The sequence below is a fragment of the Petaurus breviceps genome, unplaced genomic scaffold (genome assembly GCF_028583685.1).
Source record: "Petaurus breviceps papuanus isolate PSGF00001 unplaced genomic scaffold, PetGlider_PUasm1.0 90769, whole genome shotgun sequence".
In the NCBI taxonomy this organism is placed as follows: domain Eukaryota; kingdom Metazoa; phylum Chordata; class Mammalia; order Diprotodontia; family Petauridae; genus Petaurus; species Petaurus breviceps.
The window spans coordinates 13,626,976-13,650,088 of NW_027187341.1; the positions used below are offsets into that span (position 1 = coordinate 13,626,976).

General features: G+C 39.1%; 1 protein-coding gene across 8 annotated transcripts in view; it reads right to left on the minus strand.

Annotated features, from left to right (window-relative positions):
• The window catches only part of ENOX1 (ecto-NOX disulfide-thiol exchanger 1), a 726,395-nt gene that overhangs the window by 139,448 nt on the left and 563,834 nt on the right, over window positions 1-23,113 (minus strand). For all 8 annotated transcript variants that reach the window (XM_069068688.1, XM_069068694.1, XM_069068693.1 and 5 more), the window contains 2 exons: window positions 12,924-13,030; window positions 9,062-9,179 (listed from right to left, as the gene is read on the minus strand). In XM_069068688.1, coding sequence (XP_068924789.1) covers window positions 9,062-9,179; window positions 12,924-13,030 — 225 coding nt within the window. The remainder of the gene's footprint in view (window positions 1-9,061; window positions 9,180-12,923; window positions 13,031-23,113) is intronic.

A 23,113-nucleotide genomic window follows, 5' to 3' on the forward strand; every position in this document is an offset into this window, starting at 1 on the left:
CAGGTAAGGGGTCCTTGAGAATCTCTCTGAATCACTAACATAGAGTTACTATAATGACCATGGCTGCAATTCACAGTTTCACCCCACACACATTTGCATAAACCTATACTTGCTTTTGCAATAGAATATAATTATGTAATCTAAAGCAGATGGCCAAAACAATATAAACTATAGGAATTATGCAGTCTATAGGGAATGTGCAATATAATTTATAGGAGGTATGGAAATATGGCTTGAACAGAATAATCTTCAGAATGAAAGATAAAATTAAAGTGATCTTGAAATTCTCTAGTCAATCACTACATAGTCTTTAGGTATTGTTATTATTAATGCAGGGTATCCAGATACATGTAAAATTACTTCGGTTGTGGCATCATTAAACAATCTCAAATTCAATATGATGGCAGAATTAAGGGCCAGTTTGATTTAATGCCTCATGAAGTGTCTAGGAATATCCTTGTATAATGTATCTCCATAAAAAACCTTATACTTATAATTATATATGTATATATACACACACACATATATATACATATATCTCCACATATACATATATATATATATATATCTCCATACCCTTATGAGTTTCTTATAAAAATCTAGCTTTCTGAAAATACCTTTTCATACCTTTAAAACCAAAACATCATCTATAGTTAGTTTAAAGTTCACCTGGGAGTATCACCACAATCTAATGAATTACAAAGTCTGCAAACTGTGTGTACTTGCCCACTGCAAACTGGCCTTACAAAGGAGTCAGCGAAAAGCAATGGAGTTAGGTTCATAAAAAGACCCTTTTGGCTCACCAGTGTCTTCCCAGCAGTGCCAAAATCAGCAAAATAGGCTCATTTGTGTGCTTTACTGTCTTCTATAACACTGTCGGTCCCACTCACTTGGCAATTATCATATAATACTTGGTACTGTTACTGATAATTTTTTATTTTCCCAAATAGACTGTAATCTTTTCAAAGACAAAAGTCATGACTTAAAGCTTTGTAAATTTGAAGTAATGAGGAAAGGAACTGACTATATTCGTTTGATCTCATTGGCATAAGGAACCCCAGATGAGGAAATGCCCTCTTTCAAAACACATCAACACTTTCCTGGCAATTCATAGTTTTAGAGAGTTGATAAGAACACTGGCAGGTAAAGTGATTTGCCTGGGGACCCACCAGGTCTTCCTGTCTTCAAGGCTGGCATGCCATTCTTTATACTACATTAACTCCAATAATTTTTAAAGTACTATGTAAATTTGAGTTATTACAAATCACAGAAGTACTTGGTCCAGCACCCAGTACAATGCATATCTCAATGCAGAATAAAGATTTGTTGATGATGATTGATGATGATCAGTGACATCATCACATCGTGACTACGTTGCAATATGTTATTGAATCTCTTATGCATAAAAGTTACGAATTCATTGAAAGAATGGGTCAGGCTTATTTTTAAGTATTTTCTCTTCTTCTACATGGAATTTAAACTTTTTCACTCCCAAAGCTCAGGGTTATTACCTTGCTAGGTGTTGGGCTGTTTTATCAGATATTGAATAGCTCAAAGTAAGAGATACTTCATAGAGAGTATAGGAATTGCATTCTTTCATTCAACAAACATATATTAAGCACTTATCAGGCACTGTACTAGGCTCTAAGGACAAAAAAGACAAACCTTTTAAAGCTTGCATTCTATTAAGGAGAACTAAAAAGTACCCAGATAACTCAATACAAAATAAAAGGAAAGTACTTTGGGGGATGACAATTGTAACTGCAGGCATCAGGGAATGCTACATGTAGGAGGCGACCCTTTAGGTAGCAGATCTAATGAGGGAGTGCTGAGCTAGGAAAACACTCTAGGCATAGGGACAGCCTATGCAAAGGCAGGAAGATAGAAGGAATTTTGTGTATGCAGTCAATCAGTAAGCATTTATTAAATGCCTGCTGTATGTCAGGCATTTGTCAAGCATGTGTTAATACAAGGAAAGGTTAAAAGACAGTTTCTGGGAGCTCATAGTCTAATATGAGACAACATGAGAAAACCACATACAAACTAGATATACGAACAATAAGAGATAATAAAAGGAAAGTCCCTATGTTAAGGAGAATCACAAAAAGCTTCTCATAGAAGATGGATTTTAGCTGGGATTTAAAGAAATGCAAAGAAGGCAGGAGGTGAAGAGGAGGAGGGATAGCATTCCAGGCATGGGGGACTGCCAGAGAAAATGTCTAGAGTCTGGAGATGGAGTGTCTTGCATGAGAAATAGCAAGAAGGCCAGTGTGACTGGATTTCTGAGTATGTGTCACTGACTGGAATGGTAGAAGGGGGTCAGGTTGTGAAGGGTTATGAATGCCAAAACATTATATTTGATCCTGGAGGTGATAGGGAGTCAGAATTTATTGCGCAGGGAGGGTGGGTTGACATGGTCAGATCTATGCTTTAGGAGGATTAATTTGTCAGCTGAGTGAAGGATAGACTAGAATGGGGAGATACTCGAAGTAGAAAGAAAACCCAGCAAGTTATTACATGAGGCTATGAGATGATGAGGTAATAAGGACCTGCAATAGGATAATGGCAGTAACAAAAAAGAGAAGGGGGAGTATATGATGTATGCAGAATAACAGCGAGGCCAATTTGGCTAGAATTCTGAGTGTGTAAGGGAGAGTAAGGTTCAAAATATATGCCAGCAACAGACTGTGAAAGACTTTACATATCAAAATGAGGAGTTTGTATTATATCCTAGAGGCAAAAGGAAATCACTGGAGCTTCTTAAGAAGAAGAATGGCTTGGTTAGGACTATGTTTTAGAAATACCAACCTAACAACCACGTAGAAAAATGGATTGCAGAGGGGAGAGACTTGAGTCAAAGAGGAGTATTAGGAGACCTGGAGAAGGAAATGGTAAAGCGTTCCAGAATCTGTGCCAAGAACACCCCAAATGGGGTCATGCAGAGTTGGTCAAAACTGAAACGACTGAACAACAATAATAACAAGAAGGTTAGAAGCCTGCTGAAATAATCTCGGTGAGAGAGGATGAGGGTCTGCATAAGGGTAGTCATGGTGCTGGAGAAAAGCTGATGGACTGAAGTGACTGTGGTGGTAGAATCGGTGAAACTTGGTGACTGATTGGACGTGGAGGGTAAAGGAAAGTGAAGCGTCAAGGATTACTTTGAGGTTGTATATCTGGGAGAACCAGGAGAAGGGTGGTCAAACACATGGAATTTCAGACTAGGGATGGGTTTTGGTGGGGGAAAAGTGAATTTTATTTTGGACATGCTGGACATCCAGTTGGAAAAGTATAATAGGCACTTTGTGATGCAAGACTGGAGCTCAGGAGATATGTAAGCGCAGGATATGTAAATCTGGGAGTTGTCCAGGTATCCTTGAGAGATAATGAAGTTACTAAGAAAGGGCACGTGTGTGGCTGGATATATGTACATACATATGTATGTACATGTATATATCTATATATGTGGAGAGACAGAGAGACATAGAAAGGAGAGAAAATGGCCTAGAACAAAGCCTTGAGGGATCTTGATGGTTAGAATGTGGGACATAACATTAACCATCCAGCAAAGGAGACTCCAAAGGATCAATCAGACAGGCAGGAAAAGAGAAAGAAGTGCCTCGAAAACCTAGAGAGGAGAGACTTAATCAGGAAGCGAGCATGGTCAACAGTATCAAAGGCTTTAGGGAAGTCAAGACAGATGAAGACTGAGAAAAGGTCAACAGATTTCACAACTAAGAGATCACTGGGAAATTTGGAGAGAGTAGTTTCAGTTAAGTGGTAAGGTAAATAAAGCAGAACAGGTTGAGAACATGAATAGGGGAGAAAGTAGAGACAATGAGGGAAAATAGCTTTTTCATGAGCTTAGATGTGAAAGGGAAGAGAGATATAGTATTATAGGTTGAGGGTTAAGTGAAGGGGTTTTGTTTGTTTTTTAAGGATTCAGTGGGTCATCAGCACATTCATGGGTATCAGGGAAGGAAGAGAGAGAGAGAGAGAGAGAGAGAGAGACAGACAGAGAGAGAGAGAAACAGAGAGAGAGAGAGAGAGAGAGAGAGAGAGAGAGAGAGAGAGAGAGAGAGAGAGAGAGAGAGAGAGAGAGAGAGAGAGTTTAAACTGCATCCTACAGCATCTTAGCAGGATGCAGTTTTAATTCAAGAACGAATCTTTAAGACACTGACTTCTGGGCCTTGACTTGTTTCCAGCAGGAGGAAGACCAAGCATCTATAAATTTCAATTTTGTAAAGTTCCTCTCTCTTTCCCATGCCTCTGATCAGGACAGTATCTTCATGAATGGATGCTTCAATAACTACACTTAGAGTTTTAAATTTATTAACCAAGCTGGTTTCCAACTTTTTTTTTTATCAGCTCAGTTTTACTTCAATTGCCTCTATTTTCCTGTCAAGCTCCAAATGACGAACACATTTCTTTTCTCTCTCCCTACCACTGTGTTTCTCTGTCTCTGTGTCTGTCTCTCTCTCCTCTCCTTCCTCCCTTTAAAACAAAATACTTAAGGCTAGTAGGGTAGTTAAAGAATTATAAATTTATCAGAATATAATCAAAAGTGTGATCCAAATGTAAGGTGTAATTGATATCGTGACTTTGAGTGATTTTGTTAAATCCTCAATTTGTAAGTAAGTACCATGTGCCTTTAAGAGGTACTTCTAGTGGTACAGGGGATAAAAGAGCTGAACCCATAGTCATTTAGCTCTGGGTTCAAATCCTACCTCTGAAAAGCATTAGTTACATGACCCTGGGCAAGTCATATAACCTCTCAGTGCTCTAAGCAGTTTTCTATCAATCAAAACTATTTATTAAGCACCTACTGTATGCCAGGCATCGTGCTAAGTGTTAGGGATTTTAAAAAAAGGCAAAAGACAGTTCCTGCTCTCTAGGGGTTCCTTTATCTCAAGGAAATCAGGGATACAGGCAAAAAATACAGACTAAAGATACCTATTCAAATCTGATGAGTATCGGGCTCCAAATCTCATCCAAAATGAATGGTGTGGAGGAAGGGCATTATTCAGAAATTAAAAACAAACAAACAAACAAATGACCCTGCCATCCCTTTATTCCTCGATGGTTGAAAACAGAAAAACATGCAGGTCAGACCCAAGCTTTAATAATGGTTTATGAGGAAGTTGGGAGAGATTAATAAACAAAACACCTTCCAGTCAAAGATGGTGGAATCAAAAATAGCATCTTTTGATGGTGAGATACACTCACTCATCTCCTGAGCTCCTTCTTCGGCTTGGGCTGACTCTACTAAACAATATCCCTCTTGGCTCTCTAAGAACAGATCTGCTAATACCTGACTGTCTCCTGGGCAGAGTCTCCTGGGATAGGAGGCAACTGAAGGTGATGGGCCAGAGATCCTTTCACAGGCATGAAGTTTCACATGGATTTGGGGATCTGGTATTTCCTAATGTCAATAAAATACAGTAGCACACTTGGAGAAGGCAGCTAGTTTATGAGTGACAGATATAAATTCTGCATCTAAAAATGAGTGATAGATAGCCTAATGAGCTACCACCAGGAGATGTGTACCCCTTAGGCAATGAGCCTTTAGTCCCTCGATGAATACTCTAGTTATCAAGCATTTGTCTGGGACTTGGTCAAAAGACCAGGTGGGAATTCATGTCAGCCTGTGCCCTAGAGCACATAAAACTGAAAACAACAAACCCAGAAGCCTGTCGTCCAGAGTCACTGGACAAGGTATTAGTAAGAAATAGGGAATGATAGCAGGCCATAGACTGAAACTGAACTGCAGTTTAAGAAGACAACCAGGGAAAGTGGGGACTTTGAGCTATCGAAGGGTTCCTGAGCTCAGGATTCCAGAAAACAAATCTTTTAAAACTCTAGGTAGATTCTGAATGCCAGGCTCCTTGGGCATAGAGTCTTATGTTGGTCATCTAGAGGGCAAAGTCTTTGTGTATGTTATCTACCTTGTCCCTACAGTATTGCTATGAAGTGAGGATGGGGAAGATATTTTGAGGTTCATTTTAGAAATGGGTAAACTGAGCTATAGAAAGCTTGTCACAATTCCAAATATACTGTATCATCAGTAGGTAGACCAGTATGAGGGTCAATTCCAATTAACCATTGGCCTGTTTTTTTGTTTTTCCTTCTAAATTACTATACTGACTTTCCCAGTCTAATTCCATATCTTGGCGTATAAGAAATACTACAAATCAGATGATAACCCCTTCAAGGGGCCTTGGTAAGTACTTGTGGATAGAATTGGACACATCCAAAAATCTATATTCTCCTTCATGTTCTTGGCAGATGAGTTGAGAATAAAAAAAGGAGTCCTGCTTGGCTTTTCAGATTTATGGAGAAACTCCCTGGTTACTATCAAAATGTCCTTTGCATCTGTGTGTATGCTTTGGAGATACTTAGAGACAAGAAGAATCGAGTGGATTGGATTAAAAGATAAGGCCTCTGGAGGATCTACTTTGCCTTGAATAAACGAAATGGTGTCTGGATCTGGATTACTAAGTAACATCTGTTGGGCACCAATACCATGCTCAGTGATATTTTCCAGAAGCGGGGACTAAGCTGTTCAGAGTTGTTGTTATTCTGATCATGTCCTAGGCAGGCTGCAAAATTAGACACATTTCTTACCTGGAAAATTGACATGCTGCTTAAGAGAAATGTCACCAAAAAAAAAAAAATAAACTTATATGTTCAAATGAGAACTTCTGTACTTAATTCCTTCTAGGTCTACCCTAGAAAGAGTTAGGTTAAGAATTACAGCTTTATTTTACCTTGTTTCCTGTATATGAACACATTAATACAAGCTTTATTGGGGGAAGAAAGAATTTGCCTTATTTACCTGAAGTAACTCTTACAGAACTGAGGCCAATCAACGTATTCAAAGCTAGAAGGAAGCTTTTAAGCCTTCCAACCCAAAACCCTTGTTTGGATTAGACATTTAGAGCTAAGCCAATGAAATAGACTAGAAGATTTAGGTAAAGAAAGTATTGTCCAGAGAGATGAGGTTTTTCGCTAAGGATCTCACAGCTGAAGAGTAATTGGAAATCAGAATATATGACACAGATGTTTGAGGTAATATTATGAAAGAGTTCATTCTTTGAGGGCCACTGCCTCCAAAACCAATGTTCTTTCAACTTTTCTCACCTGAATCTAGACTTTTAAAAGATGATATCTAACAGTTAATGAGACTGAGCCATGAAGATGGTGATTTTCTTAGGGGAGAAACCATCTAGAACATATAATAAACCAAAAAATGAACATTCCTAAAAAGTTTAATGCCAAATCCAAAATAAGAAGGAAACATTGATACATAAAGTAAAAAAAAAAATTACCAGATAGAGAGAACATGGCATCAGAAAGTACTTCTATGGTGTCCACCCCTAAGACTAAGTGCATGAAAGTACTTAATGAAATCAATTTAAAGATGAAAAGGAATTATCAAAAGAAATTCAATCCCTCCTGGGCATGTATGCACCAGAAGCTTTGCTTCTGATCACTATCAGGGGCCCCCTGGCATTCTCTACTGTGGCCCTGGTGAACCTGGATGCTTTATGGGGCAAGCTATTAACCAGGCTGACCCTCTTCCTGGAATCTTTTTTGTTTATGGTGGCTCACCTATTTTTAGTCATATATCATTGTCCTTCTCAGCCTGGCTCCCTTGTAATCTTTTAGTTAAAGAAATCAAGGCAGGTCTGTGTTGTGTTATCTGGTAAAAAGAGAGGTCAAACAGATTTCCATCCCCTTGGTTTTCATTTTCCATAACTGCAGTGTCCCATTCCTAGCCAGCTACCCTCCTAAAGGGCTCCCTTTCTGTTTTAGTAAGCAGCTCTCTAATTGTGTCTGATTTCAAATTTCCTTGACTGGGAAAAGAAAACCAGGGAGGCTTTCAAGCCAGCATCTTAGATTAGGCAAACATGCATCTTAAATTTCTGACCCAATCAAGTCTCTATATAAACTCCTTCCAGAGTCACTGGACGAGGTACCAGTAGGAAATGGGAATGATAGCAGGCCATAGACTGAGACTGAACTAGAGTATAAGGAGAGAACGAGGGAAAGTGGGGACTTTGAGGTATCAAAAGGTTCCTGAGCTCCGGAGTCCAGAAACTAAATCTTTTAAAATTCCAGGTACATTCTAAATGCCTGGCTCCTTGGGCATAGAGTCTTATGTTGGTCATCTAGAAGGCAAAGTCTTTGTGCACGTTATGAAGGGAGGGAGTGTTAAACACAACAAATGGCCTAATCACCTTTCTTGATATACAGAAAGTCAATCCTCTGACTACAGATTAGATGGATATGTGGAACAGGTTAATATAATTATAGATTAGACCTGAAGATGATGCCAGAGGTCATTCGGTCCAGCCTCTTAAATTTACAAATAGGGAAACTAAGGCTTACAGGGAGGATGCTCCTTGCCGAGGGTCACATAGGTAGTAAGTAGCTCGACTGAGATTGGAACCCAAGTCCTCTAACTCTGAATCCAGAGCTTCTTCTTTGATCTAAATAATTTATTATAATATACATAATATGTAATTATAATTATTATCTTAATTCTGTAGGAAATAGTCTGAATTAAAAGGGAGTTAGAATAGAGGCTTAAATATTTCTTTGGTGGATAAAAGAATTGCCATGGTGGGAAAATTCCTTAAATGAGAATAAAATCCATCTATATTTCTGTGAAAGCTGTAGCTTCCATTCCATGGAAAATAGTTTTTCAAAAAGAGGACAATCCTACTAAAAAACCAAAACTATCATGGTTCCAGACATGGGGGAGAGAAAGGGAGGCCAAGAAAGGGAGGGAGGGAGAGAAGAGGGAGAGGGGGAGGGAGAGAAGAAGGAGAGGGGTAGGGAGAGGAGGGGAGAGAGAATGGGGTTTTCAAATCAATATGTTCCTTCTAAAGAGCCTAAAGTCCAGCAGACAAAAGGCAGAGCCACTGACAGATAAAATTTAAGTGTACTCCCAACAGAAGCTCTTTCCCTGGTGTTCTATGACCACTTTCTGTTCCTTCTCATCCATCTAAGATTCAGAACACTCCCTCTGCCATCTCACATTGCAGGTTGTCAGCATTACCTGATTCATCTACTCTCATTTTTTTATTAGGGGTGTCAGTACTCTCATCATCAGACATTTCCATCTCCTCCTCACGACGGATTCCCATGAGTTGTTCACTGTGAGCATTCCGGAGCTCCTGGAAATAAAAGAACAAGCTTTTTAGAACGAAAAAAAATGAGACAACACCCATTCTCTCAACAGCCCCTTTGCAGTACCCTGGTTGTCTTAAAGTAACAAAGTAACAAGTCAATATGGAAAAAGAAACAGTCTTTTCCTACCTCCTTCTACATCTAGAATGAAGCTCTATGATAGGGCTTTCCTTCATTGGGACCATTGTGTTGCTAAATTTTAAGATGTGAAACAGAGAAAAGGGAGACATTATGTCCTCCTTTAGTGATGATCATCACTGACTTTTCAGGACAATATATTAATGGGTGTTAAACAGAAGTACTATTTTAAGTCAAGCTGTCATTTATTTTTAACTTCGCTCCCTGTGCTATCTTTCTATATGTATTCTGACCAATTTACATATGGAGAAAAAGGATCATATCAGACTCACAAGTTTTTATAGTTTGCAAAATATTGTCAGAATTCATTAAGTATCCCACCACTTCTAGTATGCTTTTATTGAGTTTTAAGTAGTGAATATGGTTTTTAATAATAATAACAGCCTTGTAAAACTAAACTGTCCTACAGTAGATTAAAAACACGGAGTCCAGGCTCATTTAAAAAAAAAAAAAAGGGCATTGGGTTGCTCCGCTTGCTGTTCTCTCATTTTCTTGTGTCTGTCCTGGACCCATGAAAGAGTACTTAAAACTTTGGCAATACATTTATTTGTTTCTAAGGAAAGTTTAGGGCTGAGCGTATTCTCTTGAAATATCCAATGTCTGAGGGAAGAGAAAGGGCACATGCAGAAAGGCAAGACCCCCATAAGATTGAATATGCATTCAGGGTCTGCATAAAGCCCTGTTTTTTGTTTTCTTTCAAAGGAGAGACAGGAGGGTGGATGGCTTCTCTTTTTTCCTCCCTCTTCCCCCATAATTTCACCATATAGGTTTTTTTTTGATGTTTACTTGCAACCCAAGCTCTTGATACATCTTGCTCTGTCTCTTCTCCTTTCTCCTTCTTCCTCCTTCATTAATTTTTTAAAAGTATTCATGCCCTTTGTTTTCACACAACAGACACCTTTGAACAAACAACCAACCAAACCTTCCTCCAAAGTCCATTCCCAGAAACACTTTATCGATCGTTAACACAGAAAAGGGGGCCTGTTCTTTCACTCTAATAATATGGCACAATCATGGACAATGATATTTGAGCACAGTTTTGTACACTGTTCCTCTCTCTCCCTAACTTTCTGTTATGTCTTCCCATGTTTCTCTGAATCCTTCCTTTTTGAAATTACTTCCTTTTGAAACACATCATTCAAGGAGACAGAGAAAGGTCCATTCTGCCCTAAATCCTGCTTCCAGGTGTTGAACAAGGGATGCTACACCATGATTAGACTGGTGCTTTATAAGTGGTAGACAGTTAATTTTTCTATTGACAAAGGGTCCAATTCCCAATGAGGTGGCTTAAAAATATTTGAAACAATGAAAAGTCAGGTGGAAAGAACAAATGGGGCAGAAAGGGCTAGTTGTTTATTCCCCACAATTAATGATAAAGAGTCATACAGTAACTTGCTGTGGGAGGTGGAGAGGGAGGAAGAAATGAAAAAAAAAAAACACAAAAAAAAACCTGAGGGTGTTTCCACAGGGTGCCTCTGGTTCAGCAGTAAATCACTAGTACATTCTAATAAGTCTGTAAAGGTGTTGCAGATAATTAACAGATGCTGTACATGGGGAGGCTGAAAAATCAAGCCAATTATCAAGCTTGTATGCAACTGAGAAATTATCCACAATGTAAGTTGCAAACTGGTATTTAATCAATTAAATGGCACACAGGGAAAAAAAAATCAAAGGTAATTTCTAATTCTGTTTCATAACGGAGAGCAAATGGGAGCGGGTGGGAAGGATTGGAATATCATGAGGGCCTTTTAAAAGATGGGACATTGACATGATCCAGGGCTGAAGAGCATCCAATAGGCAGGGAATATATATTTTTCTACCCTTCTTGGGGTGGAAAACTCAGCCACTTTCCTAAGACAGCCAGAGCCAGAGATCTTTGTGCCTTCCCCTCTGGAGTCATTAGGATTTTGTTGGGGGTTGGGTTTTGGAGATGGCATAAAGAAAAAATGCATTTAAACAAACCAGCACACAGGGAACAATCAGGGGAAAAAAGACATAAGACAACATCTGGTTCTGTCTGACATTTTCAGGCTAGTGACAGTAGTTGAAAAAGGGGGTCATTCAGTACCTCCTTGCTTTTCACTTCCATTAAAAAAATATCTTGTTTTGTTTCTAGAGGAAGGAAAATGATCTAGCTACTTTGAAGTCCAAAAAATGTTTTTATGGATTCCCATTTGGTCTTTTATAATCCTGCATCTGTTTGTTTTACCACACATGGCTACTTGGCCTCTCCGGAAAAACAGTGTTTGAGGTCTGAATTCTAGAGAATCTCCTATACTTCTCTAGCTTCTAGCTAGTTGTTGTTTTGTTTGTCCTTTGTTTTTCGAAGAGGATCAAAGAGGAAAGCCCATCTTCATCCTCCTCAGAATCCAATCCAGAGGCACCCAATTTTATCAGTCACCACCTTCTAAAGTATTTGTGAAGTAAAAAAAAAATGTCCTTCTTAACAATAAATTGCAGTAGCATTTTAAGTGTCCCATTATGGTGAAGTCATTTGGTATTCCCCATAATAACAGTGATAATAAAGAATTCATTTGGTATTCATGTGGATGTTACATCTAGTGCCATTGGTATTCAACTGTAATTTAGCATTAGTTAATGGGCACTTAAAATGCTACCCAAATAATTTATATCGTAGCACTCTGTTGTTTCTCACACTACACTTAAAAAAAATTGTGCTCCAAAATCATTAAATAAAGTACACCTTACCTTCTAAAAGTTTTGATTCTGAAACGGGAAAAATCATTTTGAGAACCATTATATTAACATGCTGTGCTAGGAATGGAGAAGCATCTGGATGAGATTTTTTCTTGTTAAGATAAAAGAAAGAAACAAAGACAAACAGTGTACTTACTTTTTTTTTAAAGTACAGGCTCATAGCGTACACTACTACATGGCTGAATTAAACATGGAAACTGGAAGACCAATGACTAGAAACACACAATGCTGCTTCCCAGGTGATAGAGGTGGCATCTCAGGGTTTCTGTATCTTTCCCCTGGTGTTTAAAATCCTCGGGGGTGACTGAGGGGGGCATTCTTTTAGTCTTATCAGTCCCTTTGGATTTCTCCTAGAGAGACTTGTGTTTAACAGAAATGGCTAATAAATAAAGAAGACATAGATGGAAAGAAGTACCTTGCCATCTTCTGGCTCTGATAATATCATAAACCTCCATCACTAGAGATAGCACTTAAAATGACCAAAAAATAAACAAACAAAAATCTCCACACACAAACAAGGTGCCACTATGAAAACGGATATCTTAATTTAAAATACTTTGGTGAACAGAGAGGTTCTTGCTTGATTTCCAAACTAATTACTAACAGAAAGGTCAAAGACTATAACGATATTTCTCTTTCATAGGAAAAAATCACTCTGTTCTCCAAGTGTTAATTCAGCCGTTTTTCTGGATATGGAACAAATCTTTGCTGGCTTTGGAGCAGATAATGAGATTGCACAATGATGGGTGGATTGCCTTGCCCGCTGTAACTAGCAAGGGGTAGATGCAGAAGGTCACAGCCTAGCTGCAGCCACACTATTCTGGGCCAATCCAGCTGTGTGATGGTGGTTAAAACATAATAATAAAATCACCAACCTCAGAATGCTTTCGCCAAATGTCTATGTTCTTGCGCTGAGCTTTCGAGAAATGGTCCCAAGCTTTTTGTCTGGCAGAAGCGTTGAAAACGGCCACAATCTGCTCAACTTTGGTGAACAAGGAAGTCAAACAAGACAAGTAATTTATGTTGTGATCACTATAGTGAAGCAAAGCAAAGACACTAGGAGTCTATGGATGATGTCATTATTGAGACGACATCATCGATAGTCATCCAATCACGTGCCTTTTGTACTTACATTTTATCAAGGTTGGGGATGTCTCCCTTCAAGTCTGTCTCCATAAGTTTAGTCTACAGCAGTTTTAAATGTGACCTAAACATTTCATGGGCAGCTGTTCCTAAGCACCTTTAGCTATCATTTTAAGATGTGAATGCCTTGTCTATCCATCCATCTGTTTCTTTACATCAGTATTTATAATGTATAGGTTGGGAGCTGGAAGTTGAGAAAGGGAGAGGAGCTGCTGAATGAGAAGGCAGACATCTCTAAATTTCTAGATGTTATGGCCTCAGTGTGCCAACGGTATAATTCTGAAAGGGCCATAGCTTATGTGGATTTGGTTGAGTTGATTAGTTTTTAAGCACCTCTTCCCTCATTCTCAATATCCATTTTTACTCCCCAGTTCCCCATTGATACCCCATTGTGGTGCTCCCAAATGCACCCAACCCAAAGATCCTATTGAAAAAATTAGAGCTAATACCTCTTCATCAAGGCAAGAAAAGACCAGTGTGTTCCCCAGCTGACTCACCCAACTCATTTCATTGGCATGCAGATTTCATTTACATACCTTCGGAGCCCTCCATAGTTCATCAGGGCTACATACCATTGGTTATTATTCCATTATCACTTTCATAAAGCTCCCCTCCCTCTGGCTCCCAAACCACTTTAAGTTCTAACTTTGTCTCCTTGACTTCATTTAGCACCTGTGTGGCTTCCAGGCATGGTGCGATTGGAAAGATAAATATCCAGTATCTGTTAACTACACTACCAAGAGAAAAGACTGAGCCATTCGTATTATGTGCTAGGGATCAGGGTCAGCCAAATGCAAGCCAAATGTATGTTTCAAAAACCATTGGTTTTATCAGAAAAGGGAAAATGAAGATTTTTTTTAAGAACTAAAGGGACACAAAATGAACCATTGGAATTAAAAATTAAAGGGACTCATGTGGTCCCTGAATCGAGGTGCACATCTGAACTTTTTAATGATTAATTGTGAAGACATAATTTATTATCTTCCTGTTGGAGCTAAAACCTGCCATAAATCTTTATTAGGTAATTTCAAAGGCTCTATTCAAAAAATAAGCAAAAGAATATATCTGTAAAAAGACAAGATGTTAACAAGATTTTTGACATTCTGGCAAAATGTCATGTGCCAAGAATATCTATGAGGATATAATAATCCACAAAAGAGGGACCAGAAGAAATAATGATCACAACAAAGTGGCATAAATTTAAAAGAGAGAGAGAATGAAGAAATGATCAAATTAATATTAGGTAGAATAGGGTGGAAAATGGGAGAAGTTGCCTTCATTCATTCGACACAATTTTCAACTTGTTCCTTCATTCAATTATTATTTCATAATACTAGGACTGTTCTTATGGAAGCTTTTATATTTACTGTGTTTTTTTTTTGCCTCTATGCAAAAGAATCTCAAAACCCAATCTTCTCATTTATCAAATCTTATCATCATGTCAAGTGATGCATTAACTTAACTCAATTTTAATGGGACAATTTGTCATCAATTCAGGTCTATGTTTCCCTCAGGGCCCCCTGTGATGCTAGACATGGCCCCTTTCTTGCCTCGCTCCCTCTCACTACACCTGACTGCAGGCTCAGATGCCAGGGAAGTCATAGTTTTAAGAACAGTCTGCCGTGACCAATGAAAGTCACCCTCACCTAGAAAGGAAACACAGAATTCTACAGAAAGGTGTGGAGGGAAATGCCTCGTGGGAGGCAGAACTAGTGATTTATATGCAGTTTTGATTCTGTCCTGGGTCATGTCCATTCCTCTGCTTGGGCTCTCCCCTTCCTCTGTGGTGTTATTTTGGCCATGATGAACATATATTTTATAGTTGCTAAGGAACACAGTATTTGGTATTTGTTAGTCAGTCAACAACCATCTACTTTGTACGAGGCACTAAGCTAAACTCTGGAGATGCAAAGAAAGGCAAATAACAATAACAACATCAAACAAAAAAAAAAAAAACCAATTCGTGTCCACAAGGCACTCACAGTCTGAAGAAGGCCTGCACAACTGGGGCCAGCCAAAAAATGTAGAGGATCCTCTACATTTTTTGTGGGTTGCTGAAATCCTTTCGTGGGCACAGGCTACAGGTTGTACAGCCTGGTCTAAAGGCATGGTGGAAAGAGACCTAGCTTGGAGTTAGGAAAAGTGGGTTTGAGTCCTGGTTCGACCACTTACCAGTTAAGTTATGTGACCTCTGGAAAGTCATTTTATTTGGCTTCATTTAAGAAAACTAGATGATCTCAACTACTCTCTGGCTCTAAAACTCCATTCCATTCATGAGACATTTATTTAGCACCTGCTGTATACAGAGCTGTGTGCTAGAGGAGATATAAAGTTTAGGTAAGACAAGGTCTCATGGAGTTTGTAGCTTAGCAGACAGATGTTAAATGTGATTTTAAAAAATCACTGGTCCTATGTTTTCAATACCACAGATGTTTATGATTTAGGGAGGGATAAGTACACATTGTAAAGGAATAGTGCTGTCAACACAGCCTTGCAAAGGGTCTAAAAAGCATAGATTTAGCCAAGATTATGTGCTAGAGGAGCTGTATTACACCCCATTTCCCTTATGGGTCGCTAAATGATGACTAGGCCTAGGGATTAGACAGAACTAAGGTGTTGTCTTGCCAAGAAAACTCAGGAACACCTAGGGATATCCTTATCAAGTTGACTTGAGTTTTCAAAAATAAGATAATGTTTGAAGGATTTAAAAAAATCCACACACACAGAGATTTTGAGTTACCCTTCTATTTTATGGGAGAGAAGGGTAACAGAAGGGTCCCAGAAAGGGAAATGTTGTTATTGTAATCAGGAAGAAAGGCAATGGGGTTGTGTGGGCAGGAAAGCAGCAGCTGCTACCGAGAGCCCCAACAGTCAGTAAACATTTATTAGGGACCTACTATGGACATGTAAATGATGCAGAGGATAGAATGCCTGGCCTAGAGTCAAGAAGACCTGAGTCCAAATCTGACCTTAGACACTTACTACCTATGTAACCCTGTGCAAGTCACTTGACTCTGTCTGACTAAGTTTTCTCATCTGTAAAAGGAGCTGGAGAAGGAAATGGCAAACCATTCTAGTATCTTTGCCAAGAAAACCCCATGGAAATGGTGTGCTATGGCCCACAGGGTCATGAAAAGTCAGACTTGGTTGAAGGACTGAACCACAACAATTTGCACATAATAGCGCTTTAATAAATGCTTATTGACTGAATAGCTGATTTTCTACATGAAGAAAGTGAGACCCTGAGAAAGTAAGTCTGTCAAGTTCATATATGTGAGAAAGGTGGAACTTTACCCTAGGTTTTCTGACTTATTGTTAAGGTTAACTATATTTACTTTTTCATTCCTAGCCAAACAGGGATGGATCAAATTAGTTTACTAAATGGATAAACTTATCTATCCAAATTATTAAATCCTTTCACAAAAATACCTTATTCCTCTCATGGAGTTCTGTGGAAGGAGGGAGGGGCTTTGGCTGATAACAATGGCCTCTGATTGCGTGTCCATAAGCAGATGTTCCCAGATGTCTAAGTTTTGTTTGTAATGCCTGTATAGTACAATTTAACTTGTTATACAGAGAGGTCAATCAGATCCCGTGTGAATGATTGAATTCTACAACAGGAAAAGAATTACTGCTAAAATTCAAGAGTTCTTTCTGAACGATAAAATTTTCTCTGTTGAGTCTTTCCAATGATTGTAATTTAATTGTAACTTCAACAGCAAAGTTGGTAGATAGTCATGTTCCAGTAGACTTTCAAGTGTGATGATATCCCAAAGTTTCAGGCTTGACCATAACACACCTGCTGCTACAAATGGGCAGGAAAAGGTGGAGAATTCTATCAATTACTGTATTGGGATTGTACAGCAGTGTGCTGAGAATCCCTCAAAGTTTGCCCTCTGGAAAGAATGTTATAGATTCCATTGTTTGAAGTGGATGAAATAAAAGCCAGAATGTAAATTTATATGTATATCCATATATGTCTACATTTACATAGATAGATATAAAACACATGTATATCTACATTATACCTATGTTTCAAAAGATCTTTTGTCTCAATGGATAGATCATTGCACCTGGAGTCAGGAAGACTTGAATTCAAATCCAGCTATATAACTCTGGGCAAATCACTTGACATCTGTTTGGGTCAGTTTCCTCAACTATAAAATGGGGATAATACCTTGATGTGAGGATCAAATAATGGAATGGAATGGCTGAAAATTGCTTACTACTGTGCCTGGCCAAAGTTAGATAAATGTTAGTTGTTTATTACTATTATCATCATTATTTTTGATACAATCAGTATAAAAACTCCCTCCAGTGACACAGCAAGCAGCCACCTCTCCGCCTTAGTAGACAGTTTCATTAGCTGTCATAGCCAAAAGACCTCACCATCCAGTGAAGAGACTCTCTGAGCTCAGCAAAACCAGTCTTCAGACGGCAGACACCTAGTCTATCTATCGCTGTGGCCACATTGAAAACATTTCCATTTTTGATGGGGTCTGCTCTAGCTGAGATTCCATTGGCACTGTTTTTAAGAACCCAAGGTCACCTCTCTACCATCATGAGGTACCAGAGACAAACTTTAATGGGTGCCATGCATGAATATGTACATCATGAGATCACAGATCCAGGGTTGGGAAGGACCCCAGAGGCTATCTGAACCAATCTTCTCACTTTATAGGAGGGAACTGAGACTCCAGAAGGTTGAGGGTTAAGTGACTCATCCAAGGTCACATAAGCAGTAAGCATCAGAGGCATTAGAAACCAGCACCTCTGACTCCAGAGCCAGTGTACATTTTCTCCACTGTACATATATGTGCGCATGTGTGACCACACACATGATGTATATATGTGGATACAATACATGTGATATATGTATAATATATAAATATATTTACACATTATATTTTAATATCATATATAAATACATATATACATCATGTAAATATATATGGGTGTGTACACACACATATATGTGTGTGTAGGACATGACATGGCACGGTGGAAAATATTCTATATATTGATATTATATATGTATGTAGTAGGATATGTGTGTGTGTGTGTGTGTGTGTGTAGTAGGAATGAGGAGAGACAAAGTAACAAAAAATGGGAAAATAGGAAGGAAAACTAAATCATTTAACCACATACTTCCAATAGTCTAAATCAGTGGTGGGGAACCTTTGGCCTTGAGGTCACATGTGGCCCTCTAGGTCCTCAGATCCCTTTAGGATCCTTTAGGTCCCTTTGACTGAATCCAAGCTTCACAGAACAAAGTTCAGTGGAAGGGTCACACTTGAGGATCTAGGGGGCCACATGTGGTGTGGAGACCACTGGTTCCCCACACCTGGACTAAATAGGTGAAAAAAGCAAAAATGACCAGGTAAGTATATACTTACTCATGGCTTATATAAAGCCATGGTTAATCAATTCAGTTATAACATTGGGTTAGCAAATCCTATTTCTGGGTTCATTCTATACACAGTTTCCATATTTCTTTCTATTTCTTAGCCCCAAGTCAGAAAATGGCTTAGAGAATAGGTGTTGTAGCCAGGAAGACTGAGGTTGATGTCTTGCCTCTGAGGCATACTGGAAATGTCTGTCAGTCAATAAACACATCACTTATTGACTGACTACATAAATCTGTCAATAATCATTTATCAAGCACCTACTACGTGCTAGGCAACTGTGCTAAGCTCTAGGGATATGAAAAAAGGGGAAAAAAACCCAAACAAAAGAATTCTTTCTAAAAAATTCACCATCTAATGGAAGGAGACAATATGCAAACAACTATGTACAAACAAGAAATAGACAAGATAAATTGGAGATAATCAACAGAGGGAAAGAACTAGAATTAAAAAGAATTTACTTTAGTAATTTTCAATCATGTCTGACTCTTTGTGATACCTTTTGGGAGTTTTTTTTGGGAAAGATAGTGGAAAGGTTTTCCATTTCCTTCTCTAGGGAATTTTACAGATGAGCAAACTGAGGCAAACATTGTTAAGTGACTTGTCCAGGGTCACACAGTGAGTAAACGTCTGAGTCTGCATTTGAATTTAAGTTCTCCTGACTCCAGGCCTGCCCATGGCTTTCTATACCAGATGGGATTTTAGCTGGGACTTGAAGGAAACCAGGGAAGCCAGCAAGAGGGAAAGCATTCCAGGTGTGGGGAAGAGCCAGAGAAAATGCCTGGAATTGAGAGATGAAATGTCATGTTCCTGGAACAGCCCCCAGACTAGTATCACTTCATTCCAGGTATTGGAGGTGGGGTTTAAGCTCTAAGAAAACTAGAAAGGTGTGAGTGGGTAGAAGGTATGGCTTAGGGAGGCTTCTGAATACCAGAAGATTTTGTATTCGATCCTCTTGGAGACAGGGAACCAGTGAAATTTATTGAACAGAGGAGTGACATGGTCAGACCCATGCTTTGGGAAGATCACTTTGGCAGCTGAGTGAAGAATGAACCATGTGACCATGGACAAGTAGGCATCTATCAAAAACTTTAGGGTACAGAGAAAATGCCACCCTGCATTGGTAGTACTTTCCTTACCTGGATACATGATATTTGAGAGGCAGTGTGGTACAGAGGGTAGAAGTGGGTAGAGTCAGGAAAATCCATGTTTACCTCCCACCTCTGATTTATAATGGCTGGGTGACACTGACTCTTTCACATATGCCAGGAAATTCTTCCAGATTTTAAGTTGTACAACAGACACAGTCAGTCTCTGTTGGTAGAAGGAATTTCCTTGCTAGAAGTTTCTTTTATCAATGAAATCATAGTGCCCCCCCCCCCAAATCTGCTACTGATAAAACGTGACCCCTGGTTAAGTTCTCCTTCAACAGTGACCCTCTGAGGTGTCCATTATGTCTCTTATAGCAATACAACAGCCAGGGACGAAAATATATCTTTAGACTGGAGGCTGAGGCACACTGTCCTGGGCACACATTTGGGTGGTCATCAATGTTTTTGTCAGTATTTAGAACTTGATGGGACTTTCAATATTGCCTAGTTCAATGTTCTTAAAATCCAAATGAGACAACAGGCTCAGCAAGGTCATAGAGATAATAAACAGGAGAAGAGAGATTGGACACCACTAGGTGAAGTCTTTTGTCTTCAAATCAAGAGCTCTTTTGACTATATTCCATTCTTTGCCCACTTCCTCCAATTCCCTTACAAAACCAAAGCATCACCGAGAAGATCAGTCAACCCTTGGTTTGAGATACTGGGGTAAGTATATAGGAGTATGGATATGGAACTGGAAAGACCCTTATAGGTGATCTAATAGTATTACATAGAAGGTGCTTACTAACTATTTAGTAACAAATTTAGATAACCTTTTCTTTTAGAGGTGAAGAAACACTCATGTCCAGAGAAGTAAGAGGTCCCAGAAGACTGGGATTTGTAGCCACTGGGCCAGCTGCAAAGCGAAGTGGCCAAACTTTGCAAAAAAACCCCTGAAATTCACATTCCATAAACCCTCACTTTCTCCCTCTCCCATGCCCCCTAGTACCTTCCAGGCCCCAGCCTTAGCTAAATATCTTAATCCATTCAGTGGATAATATCCTTAATCCGTTCAGCCCTCCAAATATCGGGAGAACTGGATTAAATCTTTACAAGCAGGAGGCCTGTCTTAAACAAAGTACCTTCATTTTTGTTTTTAATACCATCTGTGCTTAGAGTAGAGACTCAACTCTGCAGGGTTCAGAAAGGATTTTTCTTTGAGAGATAAAAATTTCCAAATTCCCTGGGAAGAGCTCTTAAGAGCTTGTCAGACACAAGAAACAAATGAACTAAATTAGAATCCACCTGAGGTTTTCTAGCATTTGTTATTGTTTTGTTTTGTTTTGAAGTCAACCCAGGGAAGGATAGAGAAGGACAAAGGGGTCAGCAACAGGGGCAGAGGATTTTAGAGGGAGTGATGGGATGGATATAAAGAAGTCCCCGTGGAATAATTAAAATGAAGAAAAGAAATAAGTAGACCCACTCTCAGAGGACAGTCAGAAGACTGTGTGAAAGTCAAGACGAGAGGTCTAAGCGGTTTGACATCACGTTACTGAAAACCTCTGCAAAGGGAGTCTCAGACAAAACTTAAGTGCAGTCTGGCTCTGGGTTCTGAGAATTCAGGAGCCTGCCAATCAGTCTGGCAGGCTGCCCAGTAAACAAGGAATTCAAGTAGTCAAACCTTGGCATTATGTATGGATAGATGAGAATTTCAAGGTCAGCCTGGGAGGGAAAGAAGCATACTGTGGCATTATCTTGAGAGGGTGAAAAAAGGAGTCTTGTGACATTTATATCTATTACAACCTTGTTAAACCTGAGGGCCAAACATGGACCAACATCAGATATACTTCTAATGCTGCTGGCAGTGTTTTATACTATAATTCAGTCATGAGGAGGTTGGGTATCTGGCTCACTCTGGGAATAGGAAGGGGAGAGGAAAGAATGAATACTGAGGCCAGGGCCCCAAGACTGTCCCATCTCTGCTCTTAGGGGCACATACATTTGATGCTCCCAATGTCCAAGAGTGTAAAATATGAGGAGAAGGGTGTTAATTTAATCCCACACAGTCTCTACCAAAGTTTGTCCAGGCATTAGAAGCTTTTTCATTAGGGTTGTCTCCTTATAGGTGTATGAGGTATACGTGTGTGAGTATATGTACGCACAACACAATACATGTATGTACATATACAGATGCAATACGGATGTCTATTATTCACATGTATGCGTGTGTGCATGAATGTGCAAACACACATGGCACAAACATATGTGCATACAAAATGTATATGTATTCATTTGTGTATGTGCATATACTACACATATTAATATATGCACATACATATATAAACATATACACACATGCATATACAGGCACATATAGTCACCTATACAGGTATCCTAAAAATCTTACTCCAGCTTCTTACACTAATGAATTCACATCCTGGATCTCTATCCTTTTACTCCCCTCCCCCACCCCCAACTAAAAAAAGTCCAGACCATTATTCTGGTTACCAGGAATAAAAAGATAAAAGAATAAAATTATTCATGCCTCCAAGGAATTTAAAATCTAATAGAAGTAACACAAATAAGAAAGCTAAAAGGGATAATATGATTAGTACAAGTAATGCAGGGCATAGAGGTCACGCTCTAAGGGTCTCACTGGCTATTTTAGGACAGTCTTGTTCTGTCACCAGAGATTTTGACTCTTCAAGGGTTTTAGAGAGCTTTGCCACCAACTGTGTGATCTTGGGGGAAGTGACCACCTCTCTTTTTCTTTCTTTCTAAAATGAAACTGTGGGTGATAGGGCTGAAGGAGGCTAGACCAAATGGTTAATGGTTCTATGATTAACATCTCCCTATGCTGTCCTATTACCTTCAAATGTAGAAATCTTGAAATACTCTGCCTCATCCATGGTCATCCTTTTTTCAAAATGGTATTCTCCCATATAGGTTCCCTTTTATCTTGAATGTGGGGATTTTTCTTGCCTTTTGAGCTTCACAAAGAATCAAGAACAGACCATTTTCTTTCTAATGTGACTTCAATGACACTTCATTTGTCCCCAGGCAAAAATCATCTTTTTTTTAAAAATGAGAAGTTCTGGACAGAAGATGCCTGTGTTCCATTTCTACCAGGTACTACAGGTGAATGAAAAACCTGAAGAAGTTCAGAGAGTTTCCACTGACCTCTTCATGATCTCATAGCTAACAAGTACTGTTGGTAGAAATGAAACATAGCATCTCTTGATTCCCAAGTCCAAGTTATTCTGCTCAACTCTGCAGAAAGTGGATTGAGGGCTGTAGGATCTAAGACATCTATTGGAACAAGTCCAAACTTCTCATTTTTAAGAGAGTTTTTAACTGGGGACAAATGAGGTGTCATTGCAGTTACAGTTGTGTCTGACTCTGTGACATCATTTGGGGTTTGCTGGC